At 46.3% G+C, this 17814-nt stretch overlaps 2 protein-coding genes across 3 annotated transcripts in view; one reads left to right on the forward strand and one right to left on the reverse strand.

The window, feature by feature from the left end:
- The window catches only part of LOC132399922 (uncharacterized), a 259665-nt gene that overhangs the window by 223530 nt on the left and 18321 nt on the right, over positions 1-17814 (reverse strand). The gene's annotated exons all lie outside the window — the stretch shown is intronic.
- The window catches only part of LOC132399917 (glutathione hydrolase 7), a 93491-nt gene that overhangs the window by 41107 nt on the left and 34570 nt on the right, over positions 1-17814 (forward strand). For both annotated transcript variants that reach the window (XM_059980837.1, XM_059980835.1), the window contains exons 5-11: positions 2383-2500; positions 3701-3768; positions 4501-4574; positions 5822-6015; positions 6940-7027; positions 13284-13411; positions 15569-15657. In XM_059980837.1, the coding sequence (XP_059836820.1) occupies positions 2383-2500; positions 3701-3768; positions 4501-4574; positions 5822-6015; positions 6940-7027; positions 13284-13411; positions 15569-15657 (759 nt within the window). The remainder of the gene's footprint in view (positions 1-2382; positions 2501-3700; positions 3769-4500; positions 4575-5821; positions 6016-6939; positions 7028-13283; positions 13412-15568; positions 15658-17814) is intronic.

Here is a 17814-nt window from a genome sequence, read left to right on the forward strand (position 1 = left end):
AGCATGCAACTGAACTGTACTGTGGAAAGAATTCAGACTGGTTGCATCAAGGTCTGGTATGCCAATGCAAATGTTCAGGACCATTAGAAGATGCAGAGAGTAGTGGCCACAACCCAGTACAGTTGGCCCTCCTTATCCGCGGGGGATTGGTTCCAGGACCCCTCGCGGATTCCAAAATTCACAGATGTTCAAGTCCCTTATTCAACCTGTTTCAATCTGGTGGACCTTAGGGCCCAGCAGAACCCCAGACCTTATTGAACCTGTCTCAGTGCGGTGGACATTAGGACCCGGCGCCAGAGCTCTGAATGTGTCGTGTTTCTGTTCATGAAAATAATCACAATCACAATTGAAAATAAAGTGGAAATAATAAAGCGATCGAAAAGAGGTGAAATGCCGTCGGTCATTGGAAACGCGTTAGGCTATGTCAGTCAACGATCGGAGCAATTTTAAAAGATAAAGTGAGAAAGGCTCTGCCCCGATGAAAGCTACAATTATTAGTAAGCAAAGCAGTGGTTTAATTATTGGGTTTTGGGTTTTTGATCCTCCACATCAACCCGGCACAGTGGAGAGCGCACTCGGGAACGATCTGTCCCGAGTCCCGAGAACTTCTGTTCCCAAGCCCGGCGCTGAAACATACATTCTTAAGTGTTTTATATGCATAGAAAGGTAAAATATATACCATGTACTAAGACAAACTTTTGACTAACTGATGTTAAATAATACCGGATGTACCTGTTCTAACTTACTTAGTAAGAGAACTTCCTATTTTTTCAATCCCGATCCACGATAACCCACGCACATCTTCCCGTATACTTTAAATCATCTCTAGGTTATTTATAATACCTAATACAATGTAAATGCTATGCAAAATGGTTGTTATACTGCATTGTTTAGGGAATAATGACAAGAAAAAAAAGTCTGCACATGCTCGAACAACAAGAGCACGTACGGGTTTTTGTGATTCGCAGTTGGTTGAACTCGTGCATACGGAATTCGCGGATAAGGAGGGCCAACTGTACATCTCTGAGATAACTGGCCTACCATTAGAAATATCTACATGAAGCACTGCCTCAAGAAGGTGACATCTGTCATTATCCAGGCCGTGAAATCTTCCAGTTTGACCAGATTTAATTAGTTGGAGACAATATCGTGGGACGAAGGCCCTGTTCCTCTGTTGTACAGATACAACAGCAGCTGCTTCCCTTCAACCACTTGTTTCTTAGACCATAAGCCCATAAGTTATAGGGGCAGAATCGGGCCATTTGGCCCATCGAACCTGCTCTGCCATTTCATCATGGCTGATCAATTTCTCTCTCCACCCCAATCTCTTCCTTGCCTTCTCCCCTTATCCCTTCATGCCCTGACTAATCAAGAATCTATCAACATCTGCCTTAAATATACCCAGTGACTTGGCCTTCACAGCTGCCTGTGGCAATGAATTCCACAGATTCACCAGACTCTGCCTAAAGAAATTCTTCCTCATCTCCCTTCCTCATCTCCCTACCTCTCTATTCTGAGGCTGTATCCTCTGGTCTTAGGCTCCCCCACCATAGGAAACATTCACTCTATCGAGGCCTTTCAACATTCTGGTGTTCAGGTTTCAATTAGATCCTGCTCCCATTCTTCTGAATTCCAGTGAGTACCGGCCCAGAGCCATCAAACACTCCCCATATGATAAGCTTTCAGTCCTGGAATCTTTTTCATGAATCTTCTTTGAACCCTCTCCAATGTCAAGCACACCCATTCTGAGATGAGGGGCCCAAATTGCTCACAATGCTCCATGTGAGGCCTCACTAGTGCCTTATAAAGCCTCAAAGTTGGTTCTTGGACCAAGTGGCACAACCTTAATCAGTACCTCAGACCCCTTTGCACTACAATGGAATTGCTTTTTGTTCTAACTTGTAAAGATTGTGTACACTTTTTTTCTTGTGAGTGTTTGTATCTGATGTTAAGTGACTAGATGCTGCTGCAAGCTTTTCCATTATACCTGAGCATACATTCACTTGTATATTTGACAGTAAACGACTTTGAGCTATAGAAGTGGATGTCCTTTTTGTATCAGTTTAAGGAACAATGTCATACCAGAATAGAGTATACTCCCTTCTGTGGGAGCACTGCTAACAAATGTTGACAGGTGAAAAAATACCTGAAAGTCGTCCATGTCTGTTACCTTGACAACGCAGAAACTTGAAATATGTTCAGGTACTCACCTTTTTGCCTATAACAAACGTGCAGTAAAGATATCCTGATAAAGGATCTCAGCCCGAAAACATTGGCTGTTTATTCCCCTCCACTGATGCAGCCTGACCTGCTGAGTTCCTCCAGCATTTTGTGTGTGTTGCGGTAACGGCGGCTTCTGAAGGTTGATGTCTTTTCTCCCAGGGGTGGAGTCATGTTAGTTCATGATATCAGGAAGAATGAAAGCTCCATCTTTGACTTCAGGGAAACGGCTCCAGGAGAGGCCGAGGAACAGATGCTCGCACATGGCTGGGAGGACAAGGTTAGTCGTGCTGTCTGCACCTGGCTTGCCCTCCAAAGGCAGAATGCTGCAGATGTTTGAGATCTGAAATAAAATACAAAATCACAGAAATGTATAGCAAGCCAGGCTTTTAGAGAGAAATTTTCCAGTCCTGAAGAAGGACTGTTTTATGTTTATGTTTATTCCTTTCCAGAGATGCTCCCTGACCTGCTGAGTTTCTGTAGCATTTTATGTTTGTTGCTCAAGATTTCCAGTAACTGCTGAATTTGTTGTGTTAATGATTTTATTCATTGTCAGAAATTTGAAGAAATACATATAGCTCATGATAAATATTGACTTCTGTTTGAAGCCTTGAGTTTGTACTTCAATCTTGTTTGCAATTCATGGTCCTCCATTCTTCTTGAGCAAAATTACCAATCCCTGCTGCATGTTTCAGTGGCCACGTTGTCTCCTTGGCTTTTCAAAACTGATTTTTTTTGCTGTGGATGTGACAATAATCACATTCTGCAGATGCTGGAATTCCAGAGTCTCTCACTCACTCACTCACTCACTCACTCACACACACACACACACACACACACACACACACACACACACACACACACACACACACACACACACACACACACACACACACACACACACACACACTCACACACTCACACACTCACTCTCTCCCTCTCTCTGTCCCCCTCTCTCCCCCTCTCTCCCCCTCTCTCCCCCTCTCTCTCTCTCCCCTCTCTCTCTCTCCCCCTCTCTCCCTCTCCCCCTCTCTCCCCCTCTCCCTCTCTCTCCCTCTCTCTCCCTCTCTCTCCTTCCCTCTCTCCCTCCCTCACTCTCCTTCTTTCCCCCTTCTCTCTCCCCCTCTCCCTCCTGGGAGAAGACTTCAAGTCAGGTAACATCTATGGAGGAGAATAAACATTCAGTGCTACTGGCCAAGACCCTTCACGAGGACTGAAACATTGACTCTTTATTCCTTTCCATAGTTGTTGCCTGGCCTGCTGAATTCCTCTGGCATTTTGTATTTGTGAAAATTCTAAGCCAATTCCAGCACCAAAGTTTTACCTCTTGTTGCAGAAACTAAAAGTTGTTGATTCCTCTTTAAGAATTGTCCGAGGGCAACGGTGCTCTGCCCTCCGTTTTACGTGGAAAAATGTTTCGCAGAGGAGGATTAGAACTGAAAGAACTCCATTGTAATATCTTATTTCCCTGTTTGTGCAGCCTGGTCTCTTGGTAGCTATCCCAGGTATGATACGAGGATTTCACCAGGCCCACCAACTCTATGGCAGGTAAATGTTACACCAAATCCTAATCTCAAGTGCTGTCTATGTGCAGTTTGCACGTTCTACCTGCAACCATGTGGGTTTCTCCTGGGAGAACATAGAGCATTACTCAAAGTCCAGGCTTTTCGGCCCACAATGTCGAGCCGCCTTTTATCCTACTCCAAGATCAATCTAACCCTCCCCTCCCACATAGCCTCCCATTTTTCACTCATCCATGTGCCTATCTAAGAATGTCTTAAATGTCCCTATGTACCAGCACCCCTGACACTGTAATGAGCTCCTCCGGCCTGTGTGGGGCACCAGCAAGTGTAAGGTGCCAAGGATTTTAGAGCATCTGAATTAGTTAATTCAGTTTTACAAGAGTCATTTAGGTTTCATTGTGTTTCTCTTGAGAGACTTGCTCTTTGTAACAGACCTTTCTTGTCCAACAAGCCCACGCCTTCTATATACACCCAAGTGACCAATTAACCTATTAACCTAAATGTCTTTGGACTGTGGGAGGAAATCAGAGCACTTGGTGAGAACCCACGCAGTCACAGGGAGAATGTACAAACTCCTTATAGACAGCGGTGGGAATCGAACCCAGGTTGCTTGCGCTATAGTAGTATTATGCCAAGAGTTCCACTACCATAGCGCCTCAGTTGACATGGCGATTTACATTGGGAAGTGCTGGCTAATAACTATGGAAAATGTATGTCCTGTGCATTTTACCTCACTGTTACTTCTTGCTTTCCTCAGAATCTCCTGGTCTGAGTTAATGTCTTCAGCATCAAAATTTGCGCAGGAAGGTTTTAACATCACTCAGGAGCTTGGTAGGTATGACTTCTGTTCTTCCAGTGTGAGATTCAGTACAACAGGCTGCTGGAACAGAGGGCAGGAGATCCATCTCTCCTGGGTGCAGAGTGACTTGAGCATCTAATAGATAAAAGGCTTTGAATAAAGTTCAGTCCACAAAAGAGGCTTGGAGAGGTGACAATATTTCACAAGATACGGAACGGTTGAAGCAGACTTCTGTCAGGAGATGCAAAGAGCTGCTCTAAGGTGATATGAATGCCCTCAAAGGGTCATGAAATTTTGGAAGCTTTTACCCCTCAGGGCTGTGGAGGATTCATATCCAACTGCTTCCAAAACTGAGATCTGATTTCTGGATATTATAGATATCGAGGGATTGACGTAGAAGACCAGCTATGACCTTATTGTTTGGCAGAAAAGGTCTGAAGGGCCTACTCTATATAACTACTCCCTTATCTTTTTATTCCTCAGAGTCTGCAGAAAACACAGAACCTTTCTTTATTTAAAGATGCAGCTTGGTAACAGGCCCCTGTGGCCCATCAAGCCTGCACTGCCCAGTTGACCAATTGACCTACTGACCTGTATGTCATTAGAACGTCAGGAAACTGGAGCACCCGGAGGAAACCCACACGGTCACAGGGAGCGGCGTAACTGAACCTGGCGCTGTGACAGCGTTACACTAACCGTTACGTTGCCCTGCCGCCCATCTTGAATGTGGGGTCTGGTTCTCAATCAGACTTGGAGATTATCAAAGGCATTAAGACTTTAAGCAGGCTGCTGACTGTGCAGGCCAGAATTAGCTAGCCACGCAAGGCAGCAGGAAAGTTCAGAGCAAAGCACTGTTGATCTGATGGATGGGTTTAGTGATGTCATGGGTAAACGTTGCTATGGAAATGAAGGAACAAACAAGTCTAGTAAATATTATATTGCAATTATACACTCCCAACCTTGCTTCTGACAAACAGAAGCGAGTAGATGAGATAGCAAAGAATAATTATAAGGCAAGAATGGAAGACATACAGTAGTTCCAACTGTTCAGTTTAACAATTAACCAGTTTAATGAGCTAATCAAGTGAGCCGCAATAACTTGACAGTAGTTCATTCCCAGCTATATATTTATAAAGGTTGTAAGAAAATTTAAAATCTTACTATGTCATTCTTTTTCTGGGCTATAAATAAAATGTGCCATTTTCGGCTGGAATATTTTAAAGTTGATATTTAATTATTTACCTGCAGACTAACATTCTTGTGGCTTCCATGATTCTAGCTAAAGCAATTGATCAAGTAAAGGACAAAAACATGTCGGAGATTTTCCGTGAAATCTTCCTGCCATATGGGCAACCACTGCAGCCAGGCTCTTTCATGAAACGCTTAGATCTGGCAGCCACTTTGAATGCGATTGGCACGGAGGGTGCTTCAGCATTTTACACCGGGAATATTACCGAAGAAATGGTTTCTGAGGTAAAGAGTTAAGTTTGTCAAAACAATCATTTGGTCTTCTCAGTTCTCTGCGATGGTAATTAAAATTTGAAACTGTTTAAACTTTGTGACTCAGTTACCTGAAGATGACCATTTGCCTATTTTGGGAATATCCTGATATGGGGATTGTACAAAATGTATTCCAATGGACTGAAGCAAAATGTGGAAGCTAGGAGACTGATCTCCATCATTAGGTCTATGATAATGTAACCAATAAGCACATCACAAAAACCAGTCTCCCCTCACGGAATGCCGACACTTCCCACTGCCTCGGCAAGGCAATCAAAGACCCCTCCCCCCCCACCCCAGACATTTTCTCTTCTTTCTCTATCTTCTTTCCTCCCATCAGGCAGATGATAGAAAATCCTGAAAGTACATATCACCAGGCTCAAGGACAGCTTCTATCAGTTCATTTCCATAGAAGCTGCCTGGCCTGCTGAGTTCCTCCAGTATTTTATGTGTGTTGCCTCAGTTTCTATCATGCTGTGGTAAGACCTCTTGAACGATAAGACGGACCCCTAGCCTCACAAGTTACCTCATTGTGGTCTTTGCACCCCATTGTCTATCTGCACTGCACTTTCTTTGTAACTGTAAAACCACATTCCATATTCTGTTACTGATTTTCCCTGGTACTACCTAGATGTACTGATGTGATGAAACGATCTGTATGGATGGAATGGAAAAAAGTTCTTTCACTGGCCCTTGGTGCATGTGACAATCATAAACCAATTTACCAATCGACCAATAAGCTTCATGGTTTCTCTGGATACCCTAGCAATTCATGAGAGGTCATTTCTAATAATTTATTCCTGACGATTCAACAATTGTACAGACAGCAAATAGTCATGTCAGGAATATGGACCTTCTGAAGAGGTTAACATTGACTCATCCCTTCTTTCGTTGTAGGTTCGGAGTAAAGGTGGAGTCCTCACTGCCGAGGATTTTGCTAACTACAGCGTGATTGTTGAGAAGCCAATTGAAGGATCGTACCAAGGTATGCATTGATCTCTGCTTGCTAGTCTGAGAGGTGAGGTGGGAATTATTGCATCTTCCCAAATCCTACCAACATGAGAAAACCTGGGAACAGCACCTTCCTTAAATAATAGCTTTATTAAAGATGAGTTTTATTTGTCACAAATACATCGAAACCTACAGTGTATCATGTATTGCATTGTTGGCTAAAGTGACCGAAACAATCCGAGGATGTGCAGGGGACAGTCTGCAGGTGTTACCATGCTTCTAGCTCCAGCATCACATGCCCACAATTTACTAACTCTAATCCGTACATCCTTGGAATGTCAGAATCAGAATCAGAATTAATATCATCAGTGTATCACCATGAAATTTGGTAACCTAGCGGCAGCGATACAATGCAATACATGATAATATAGGAAAAAAACAGAATTACAGTAAATATATATATATATAGTTAAATTAAAAATAGTGCAAAAACAGAAATAATAAAAAATGGTAGTAATGTGGCGACCCATTTCCTGGCACATCCGAACCGGCTCACAATTAGATAGCCTACGGGGGTTTGCGAGCACAGAGCTTTGGAGCCTCTGCGCCACGGGGGGCAGGTTGAGGGAGGCTTAAAAGTGAGGCTGAGGATTTCGAATAAAGTTTTTCCTTCGACTGCAGTTACCGACTCCGTGTTGTAATTTTAGTGCTGCGTGTAGCACACCGCTACAATTGGTGACCCCCAACGGTCCAAACGATTTTTGGACCAGAAATGACCGACGCCGCCTCTGTTCATGCGGTTTCGTTGAAACTGCCGGGTTTCTGGACACAGCGACCGAGCCTATGGTTCCAGCAAGCCGAAGCCCAATTCCACGTTCGCCGGATCACCTCAGAAGACACCCGCTACTACTACGTGGTGAGCTCCCTCGACCAGGACACAGCGGCCCAGGTCGTGGAGTTCGTACAGTCGCCCCCGGCAGACGGCAAGTACACGGAATTCAAAGCCCTGCTCCTCAGGACTTTTGGACTCTCACGGCGCGAGCGGGCTGCCCGTTTACTGCACCTGGATGGCTTGGGCGACAGACCTCCATCGGCTTTAATGAATGAGATGTTGTCTCTCGCCGACGGACACACACCCTGCCTCATGTTTGAGCAGGCATTCCTGGAGCAGCTGCCCAAGGACATACGCCTGCTGCTGTCCGACGCAGATTTCAGTGACCCCCGGAAGGTGGCAGCCCGGGCAGACTTGCTGTGGAACGCCAAAAAGGTCCATCGCACAGATCTCCCAGCCACGCTCCCGGCAGCAAACCAGTCCAGTCCCGGCATCAGAGCCTGCCAACCCCCGGCCCAATGAACACTGGTGCTTCTACCACCAGGGGTGGGGCGCAGAAGCCCGCCGTTGTCGCCCGCCCTGCAAGTTCCCGGGAAACGCCAGGGCCAGCCGCCGCTGATGGCTACGGCGGCTGGCCATCGGGATAGCCTCCTGTATGTGTGGGATAGAAGGTCGGGACGCCGGTTTTTGGTCGATACTGGGGCTGAGATCAGCGTTTTACCTCCGACGAGTTACGACACCCACAGCAGGGCACTGGGTCCCCCCCTGAGGGCCGTGAATGGCAGCACAGTAAGGACCTATGGCACCCGTCAGGTGCAGCTACAGTTCGGCTCCAGCCAGTTCACGTGGGACTTCACACTGGCCGCCGTAGCCCAACCGCTTCTGGGTGCGGATTTTTTGTGGGCTCATAGCCTACTGGTCGACCTGCCCAGGAAGAGACTGGTACACGCCGAGACCTTTCAGACGTTCTCCCTGGGTGCAGCCCAGTTGCCAGCCCCTCACCTCGGCTCCATCACGCTGTCCGACAACAACTTCACCAGGGCCCTGGCGGATTTCCCATTGGTTCTGGCACCGCAGTTCACGGCGGCCATGCCCCGACACGGCGTACAGCACCACATCCCGACCCAGGGACCACCCCTCCACGCCCACGCTCGGCGGCTTCCCCCTGACAAGCTCCGACTGGCGAAGGAGGAGTTCCAGAGGATGGAGGAATTGGGGATCATCCGGCGGTCCGACAGCCCATGGGCCTCCCCCCTGCACATGGTGCCCAAAGCGACGGGAGGCTGGAGACCGTGCGGCGACTACCGCAGGCTGAACGAGGCTACCACACCGGACCGCTACCCTGTGCCGCACATTCAGGACTTTGCAGCAAACCTGCACGGCGCACGGATCTTCTCCAAGGTAGACCTCGTCCGAGGGTACCATCAAATCCCGATGCATCCTGACGACGTCCCCAAAACGGCTCTCATCACCCCGTTTGGCCTTTTTGAGTTCCTCCGCATGCCGTTCGGCCTGAAGAATGCCGCACAGATGTTCCAGCGGTTAATGGACGCGGTGGGACGGGACCTGGACTTCGCGTTCATCTATTTGGATGACATCCTCATAGCCAGCAGCAGTCGTCAGGAGCATCTGTCCCACCTCCGTCAACTCTGCCCCCGACTGAGTGAGTACGGTCTTACAATCAACCCCGCCAAATGCCAGTTCGGACTCGATACCATTGACTTCCTGGGCACGTTTAAGATCACAATTATGTAGACTGTGAGGTCAGGAGTCCATCTTGCCTTACAAGAGTTGGATAACAATGGGTTAGAAGCTCCTCTTGAGCCTGGAGTATGTGCTTTCAGGCTTTTGTGTTTATTGCCCATTGGGAGAGAGGAGGAGAGAGGGTGTCTGGGGTGGAAGAGGTCTCTGCTTTGCTAAGGCACAGAGAAGTGTAGTCCATAGAGGGGGTGGCTGGTTCCTATGAATTGCTGAGATGTGCTCACTGCTCTCTGCAGCTTCTTGCGGCCATGTGCAGAGCAGTTGCCATTCCAAGCCGTTACGCTTTCAGACAAAATGGTTTCTTGTGCTCCACCGCAGTGCTGGGGGCGGTGTGGCATGGTACCCACGCTGGAGTTGGTGCTGCCCCCAGTGTTCACTCAGCGTTGGACTGTGGACAGCCACAGCATTCATGGACTTTGTGTGTGTGTGTGACTGTACTTTACTGATATCTTGTACGTGCTTGCTCTCTTACACATGCTATATGTGCCTTGTGCTGTGTGTGACTGTCAGTACTGTGTCTTGCACTTTGGCCCCAGAGTAACACTGTTTCATTTGGCAGTGCTCATGTGTATTCATGTACTGTTGCATGACAATTAAACTTGAACTATTAATACACAGGCAGCCACTACACAATCCTTGACAGGTTAGGTCAGGGTCCAGTGACGTGGAATGCAAGATGACTGAGGACCCTTTACTGCTGCAGCCTTCCCCCACCCTCACTGCTGTGACGCATCATCATCTTCCTCCAGCTCCACCGTTGAGGTCTTGCTTGGATCGCTCTTTGTCTGGAACCTCCTTCTTGACCTTGCCACCGTGGGTGTCCTTACCAGGAGCTAAATGCTAGATGGCTAAACTGCAGAAAGCATCACTGTGGGGATCTGTGGAACTCGCAAGCTTCTCCATTACGACAAGGTGACAACCCCCCGAGTAGACAGGCTTAATGCTGAAGACCTGAGGCCCAGAACTGGCCGCACGTTTAGCCAAGCTGCTCCTGTACAGTTACAACACTGGTGTGCACCTGACAATATAGGGGATCGCTCAAGTATCCCCTGATCAACAAAAGCAGGATAAATTGGCACATGGATGAAAGAAAAGTGGAAGGCAATGTGGGAGGGATGGGTTAGATTGATCTTGGAGTAGGTCACAGGGTTGGCACAATAACGTGGGCTGAAGAGTCTGTGCTGTGCTGCACTGCTCTATGTTCTAAATTCAGTTTAATTATTCACCACCAAATGTTTCTACTCTTAGTTATCAGTAAAATGGATACCAGACAGCATCCTAGGGCGAGTCCTCAGGATGTGCACAGCACAACTGGCAGGTGTGTTTTTAGATGAAGATGGTGTCGAGACTAGAATTTGATTTGGATTTAAGTGAGGGAGAACTACGCAGCTTCACTCTCTCTTCCCAATTCCCATCTGGATCCAGTGGCAAGACAAGAGTCGAGACGGCTGGAGATAGGACTAGGTGCAGTGGATGACCAGGACGTCTTGTGTGTCTTGTCGTGCTCTACGCGTTCCACGACGTTTGCAGAGACCGCCTTCTTGACCGTTGGTCTCATCCACTCAATCCACCAGAGTCTGTCTTCACATGCTGAGGTAGACAACTCCCTATCTCACCGAGGGTTTGAGACCCGTCAGCTACCCTCACCTGGTTTAGCTGGCTTGTCAAAGCTGTTGGCCGGGGTGTGGCCGCTATGATGAGCCACAGGTGGGGACTAAAGATGGACAAACCGCCTGAAAAGGATGTGACACGTTTCGCCACCAGAGGTACTACCTCTCCCTGACACCCCATACCCCATGCAATTTGCCTACCGATACAGCCGATCAACAGATGACACAATAGTCGCAGCTCTGTACACTGCCTTTACGCATCTGGAGAAGAGGGATGCTTATGTGAGAATGCTGTTCTTCGACTACAGTTTGGCATTCAACACCATAATCCTCTCCAGGCTCGACAAGAAACTCAGAGAGCTCGGCCCTCACCCTGCCCTGAGTAGCTGGATCCTGGACTTCCTGTCAGATCGCCAGTAGTAGGTAAGGCTCCCTTACCTCTGCCCCTCTGACCCTCAACACAGGTGCCCCATACAGCTGTGTACTAAGCCCCCACCTTTACTCTCTGTTTACCCATGACTGTGTCACCACCCTCAGCTTCAATCTGCTAATTAAATTTGCTGGGGACACTACACTGATTGGTTTATCTCAAATAATAATGAGGCAGCCTACAGAAAGGAAATCATCACCCTGACACAGTGGTGTCAAGAAAACAACTTCTCCCTCAATGCTGCAAAAACAAAGGAGCTGGTTGTGGATTACAGGGGGAATGGAGACAGGCTAACCCCTATCGACATCAATGGATCTGGGGTTGAGAGGGTGAACAGCTTTAAGTTCCTTGGCATAAACATCACCGAGGACCTCACATGGTCTGTACATCCTGGCTGTGTGGTGAAAAAGCCACAATACCGCCACTCACACCTCAGAATGTTGAAAAAGTTTGGTATGGGTCCCCAAATCCCAACAGCTTTCTATAGGGGCACAATTGAGAGCACCCTGACTGGCTGCATCACTGCCTGGTATGGGAACTGTACTTTCCTCAATCGCAGGACTCTGCAGAGAGTGGTGCGGACAGCCCAGCGCACCAGTAGATGTGAACTTCCCACTATTCAGGACATTTACAAAGACAGGTGTGTATAAAGAGCCCGAAGGATCATTGGGGACCCCAACCACAAACTGTTCCAGCTGCTAACATCGGGGAATTGGTACCGCAGTATAAAAGCCAGGGCTAATAGGCTCTGGGACAGCTGCTTCCAGCAGACCATCAGACTGATTAACTCATGCTGATAGAATTGTATCTCTGTTATATTGACTGTCCTGGTGTACATAATATTTATTATATATTACTATAATTGTACATTGCACATTTAGACAGAGACATAATGCAAAGATTTTTACTCCTCATGTATATAAAGGATATAAGTAATAAAATTAATTCAATTCAATTTACTAGTAGCCACTTTTTAGTTACCTCCTGTAACCTATAAAGTGGCCACTGAGTGTATATTTGTGGTCTTCTGCTGTAGCCCATGGTTAAAGTTTGACGTGTTGTGCATTCAGAGATGCTCTGCTGCCCACCTCTGTTGTAACCTATTTGAGTTGCTGTCACCTTCCTGTTTATTTGACCCAGTCTGGCCATTCTCCTCTGACCTCTGTCATTAACAAGGCATTTTCAACCACAGAACTGCCACTCACTGACATTTTTTTCACACCAGTCTCTGTAAATTTTGAGACTGTTGTGCATGATAATCCCAGCAAATTAGCAGTTCCTGAGATACTCAAACGATCCCCCTGTGGCATCAACAATCATTCCACAATCAAAGTCACTTAGATCACATTTCTTCTCCATTCTGTTGTCTGGCCTGAACAATTACTGAACCATGTCTTCATGCTTTTATGCATTGAGTTGCTGCCACATGATTGGCTGATTAGATGTTTCTATTAATGAGCAAGTTAACCTAATAAAGTGACGACTGAATGGAAAATTGAACAACTTACTCACTTACAACCTGCCCACCGGTGCTTCATTCTTGATGAAAGGTCTTGGCCCGAAATTTCCAGGGTGCTGCCTGACCTATTGAGTTCCTCTACCACGTTGTGTGTGTTGTTTTAGTGAAAGGTAGCTGTTATTTTCTGGTGTTTTGCAGGTCGTTTCGTGCTCACTGCTCCGCCCCCGCATACGGGACCCGCACTCATTGCTGCTCTCAACATTTTGGAAGGCTTTAACATAACAGCCCAGGCATCCAGGAATCTGACCTACCACTTACTCACAGAGGTAGGACTTACCAACTGTGTGTAAGATGATCTTTTTAGGAGGTCCTTTGGGATTGAAGCTGGCTTGCTCCTACTCCAGTTTCGTGGGTTCTGGGGTAACCAGCGGACCCAAGGTAGGTCCTGCAGAGTTCTACATAGGTAGGGATGGGGTCAGAATCAGAATATCCCTGGCATATTTAATGAAATTTTTTGCTTTGTGGCACCAGTACAATGCATATACATAATAAATTACTATATGTACCTACAGAATTCTGCAAAAGATTGAAGCGCATATACAGTATATAGCTAAGGTGCATAAGACTTTTGCACAGTACTGTATGTTATGTCTTTCCAGTTACCAAATAACACTTAATACTACTGAGCTAATACAAAGCCAAGTACTCTGATTTCCATTTTCCAATCACCTCCCTATTTTAACCAATCTACAGCACTGAGTAAAACTATTGGGCATCCTAGCTCTATATATGTGCCTCAGACTTTTGTACTGTACTGCGTAAGTATTAACTTAAATAAGTAGTGCAAAAAGAGAGGGAAAAATACTGGGGTAGTGTTCACGGGTTCATTGTCCTTTTAGAAATCAGTTGGCAAAGTGGAAGACACTGTTCCTGAGACATTGAGTGTGTGTTTTCAGGTTCTTGTATCTCCTCGATGATAGCAATGAGAAGAGGGCATGTCCTGGATGGTGGCGGTCCTTAATGATGGATACCATTTTTTTTGAGGCGTCGCATTTTGAAGATGTCTTTGATGCAGGGGAGTGTAGTTAGTGCCCATGATGGAGTTTATATGATGGCTGAGTTTATAATTTCTGCAGCTTTTTTCCCACTCCTATGCATTGGCTCCTCCAAACCAGACTGTGATGCAACCAGTTAGAATGCTCTCCACTCTACATCTGTAGAAATTTGCAACAGTCTTTGGTGACATACCAATTTTCCTCAAACTCTTAATGAAATATAGCTGCTGTCATGCGTCCTTTGTAACTGCATCAATATGTTGGGCACCAGGATAGATCCTCAGAAATGTTGACACCCAGAACTTGAAACTACTCACCCTTTCCACTTCTGATCCATAATGAGGACTGGTGTGTGTTCCCTTGATTTACCTTTTCTGAAGTCCACAATCAGTTCCTTGGTCTAACTAATGTTGAGTGCAAGGTTGTTGCTGTAATATCACTGAACCATCTGATCTGTCTTACTCCTGTACACCTCCTCGTCACCATCTGAAATTCTGTCAACAATAGTTGCGTAATTGGAAAACTTATATTTGGTGTTTGAGCAGTGGGCTAAGCACTTCCTTGAGCACCTCCTTGAGCCAGTGTTCACTGTCAGCGAGGAAGTGTTGTTTCTAATCCTCACAGACTGTGGTCTCCCAGTGAGGAGGTCAAGAATCCAGTTGCCAAGGGAGGTTCAGAGGCCCAGATTTTGGAGCTTGTTGATTAGAACTGAGGGTATGATTGTATTGAAAACTGAGTAAAGGCCTGACGTGGTACCGCTACTGTCCAGGTGATCCAAGTGTGAGTTGAAAGCCAGTAAGATTGAATCTGCTGTAGCTCTATTATGGCAATAGCAAATTGCAGCAGGTCCAGGTCTTTGCTTAGGTGGCAGGTTGGAGCTACATCTCCACCAAAGGAGGTGTAAGGTGCTCCTTCCCTCTGCTAGCCTGCAGGTCACCCAAGATGTAGCACCTGCATAGCCCCCGATCAGAGTCACGTGGAGCCATGGGAGCAGGTGATGGGTGGTTATATGAGCAGCTGGTACATATCACAAGTCCTGGTTATTCGACCACTGACACCAGGCAGACAATCTCTGAAGGGTATTGATAATGGCTGGGGTCACCCGTCTTGTAAAGACTCTGGCTAGAAGAAGACAATGGCAAAGCACTTCTATAGAAAAATCTGCCAACATCAATCATGCTCAAGACCATGATCACCCACGTTATACAACACAGCACATAACAAACGAATATAGATGCTGCCAGGGTTCCTTCAGCACTTTGTATGCCTGAATAACTTGTACCGATAAGTGTAGTGAGGAGCACTTAACTTTTACCTTTCTGTTTCAAGATGCATCTAGTTGATGATCCTGTGTGCTTGCTATCATAAAGATATACATTATATTTATTGCCTATTCACATCAGTACTTCATCGATTTCTTTTCTCTAGACATTGAAAATAGCCTTAGCTCTTGCAAGCAGTCTCGGAGACCCTTCCTTCGATTCCACAACAAATGAGGTGACAGAGAAGATGATAAGGTATGTGGTCTCATTTTGGTTTAACTGTTACTTAGTGGCCACTTTATTAAGCCACAGATGAAAGGTCTCAGCCCGAGATGTCAACTGTTCTCTTGTCCATGGATGCTGCCTTAGCTGCTGAGTTCCTCCAGCATTTTGTGTGTATTACACTTCTACACATGCTTGATAATGAAATATCTAATCAGCCAATCACGTGGCAGCAACTCAGTGTATAAAAGCATGTGGACATGGCCAAGAGGTTCAAGAGAAAGGTCAGAATGGGGAAGAAATGTGATCTAAGTGACTTTGACCAGGCAGTGCTTATTGGTACTTGACAGGATGGATTGAGTGTCTCAGAAAAAGTTGATCACTAGAAGACCATAAGATCTAAGAGCAGCATTAGGCCATTTGGACCATCAATTTTGCTCTGCCATTTCATCATGGCTGATCCAATTTTCCTCTCAGCCCCAATCTCCTGCCTTCTCCCCAAATCCAATCATGCCCTGACCAATCAAGAACCTATCAACTTCTGCCTTAAATACACATAAAGATTTGGCCTCCACAGCTTCCTGTGGCAAAGAATTACCCAGATTCCCCACTTTCTGGCTGAAGAAATGCCTCCTCATCTCCATTCTCAATAGACGTCCCACTTTTCTAAATCTGTGTCCTCTGGTCTTAGACACTCCTGGGATTTTCACACACAACAGTCTCTAGAATTTGCAGAGAATGGTGTGAAAAACATCCAGTGAGTTGCAGTTCTGTGGGCGAAAATGTTTTGTAAACGAGAGCGGTCAGAGGAGAATGGCCAGACTGGTTCAAGCTGACAGGAAGGCAACAGTGTCATGTAGGGGGTTAGCTTATTAACCGGTCATAAGCTGCTTCTGCTGTGTCAGTCATTCATTGGCTGCTCTTTCCCGTTGGCTGGTTTGCCTGCTGTGGCACCAGTTTCTGGTTCTGGGCACCCCGGGTGTAAAAGAATAGCTTGTAGAATAGCTCAGTCTGTTTCTTTAGAAACCCAGTGCCCACTTCAGGCTGAAGTAGCGACCAGCACTGAAGGACCATTGAGAAAGAGCGTTGCAGACAGAGACAGGCCCCCGGCTTCTGTTTGGTTAAGCATTCCTTTGGAACTGGCTTATTTCTCCAGTCTTATGATTTGGGGAGATTTAATGGAGTATCCATTAAGTTAAATAACCATGCATTACCTCCTGCCGTCTGAGAAAAGGCTCCGAAGCTTTCTGGCTCTCACGACCAGACTATGTAACAGTTTTTTCCCCCAAGCTATCAGACTCCTCAATACCCAGAGCCTGGACTGACACCTTACCCTACTGTCCTGTTTATTATTTATTGTAATGCCTGCACTGTTTTTGTGCACTTTACGCTGTCCAGTGTAGGTCTGTAGTATAGTGTAGCTTTCTCTGTGTTGTTTTTTTAATTATTACGTAGTTCAGGCTAGTTTTTTGTACTGTGTCCTGAAAAACATCGTCTCATTTTTACTATGCACTGTACCAGCAGTTATGGTCGAAATGACAGTTGACTTGACTTGAGAAGAGCATCTCTGAATGTATAACATGTTGAACCTTGAAGTGGATGGACTACAGCAGCAGAAGACCATGAACACACGCTCAGTGGCCACTCTATTGGGTACAGGAGGTAACTAACAAAGTGACCGCTGAGTGTAGCTAAACAAATTGGGTCAAACAATTAAAGACATTTTAATCACCTCCATTTGTGAAGGTGGCAGGGTTGAAATATATCTCGACCAAAGGAGGGGTACGGTGCTCCTTCCATCTGCTAGCCTGCAGGTCACCCTTGGGCAAGGTATAGCACCTGCTTAGCCCCCTGATCAGGGTCATGTGAAGCCATGGGAGCAGGTGGTGGATGGTCATATGAGCAGCCGGTGCATTGTAGAGACACTGCCCAGAAGAAGGCAGTGGCAAACCAATTCTGTCGTAAAATTTTCCAAGAACAATCAAGGTTATGGAAAGGCAACACAAGTGAATCTGCAGATGCTAGAAATAAATAAAAACACAAAATGCTGGCAGAACTCAGCAGGCCAGACAGCATCTGTGGAAGGAGGTAGTGACAACGTTTTGGGCTGAAACCCTTCATCAGGAGTAAAGTAACATGGGATGGTTGAGGGGGGGATGAGAAGTGGGGGGAGGGATGAAGTAGAGAGCT

Source organism: Hypanus sabinus, chromosome 9, assembly GCF_030144855.1.
Source record: "Hypanus sabinus isolate sHypSab1 chromosome 9, sHypSab1.hap1, whole genome shotgun sequence".
In the NCBI taxonomy this organism is placed as follows: domain Eukaryota; kingdom Metazoa; phylum Chordata; class Chondrichthyes; order Myliobatiformes; family Dasyatidae; genus Hypanus; species Hypanus sabinus.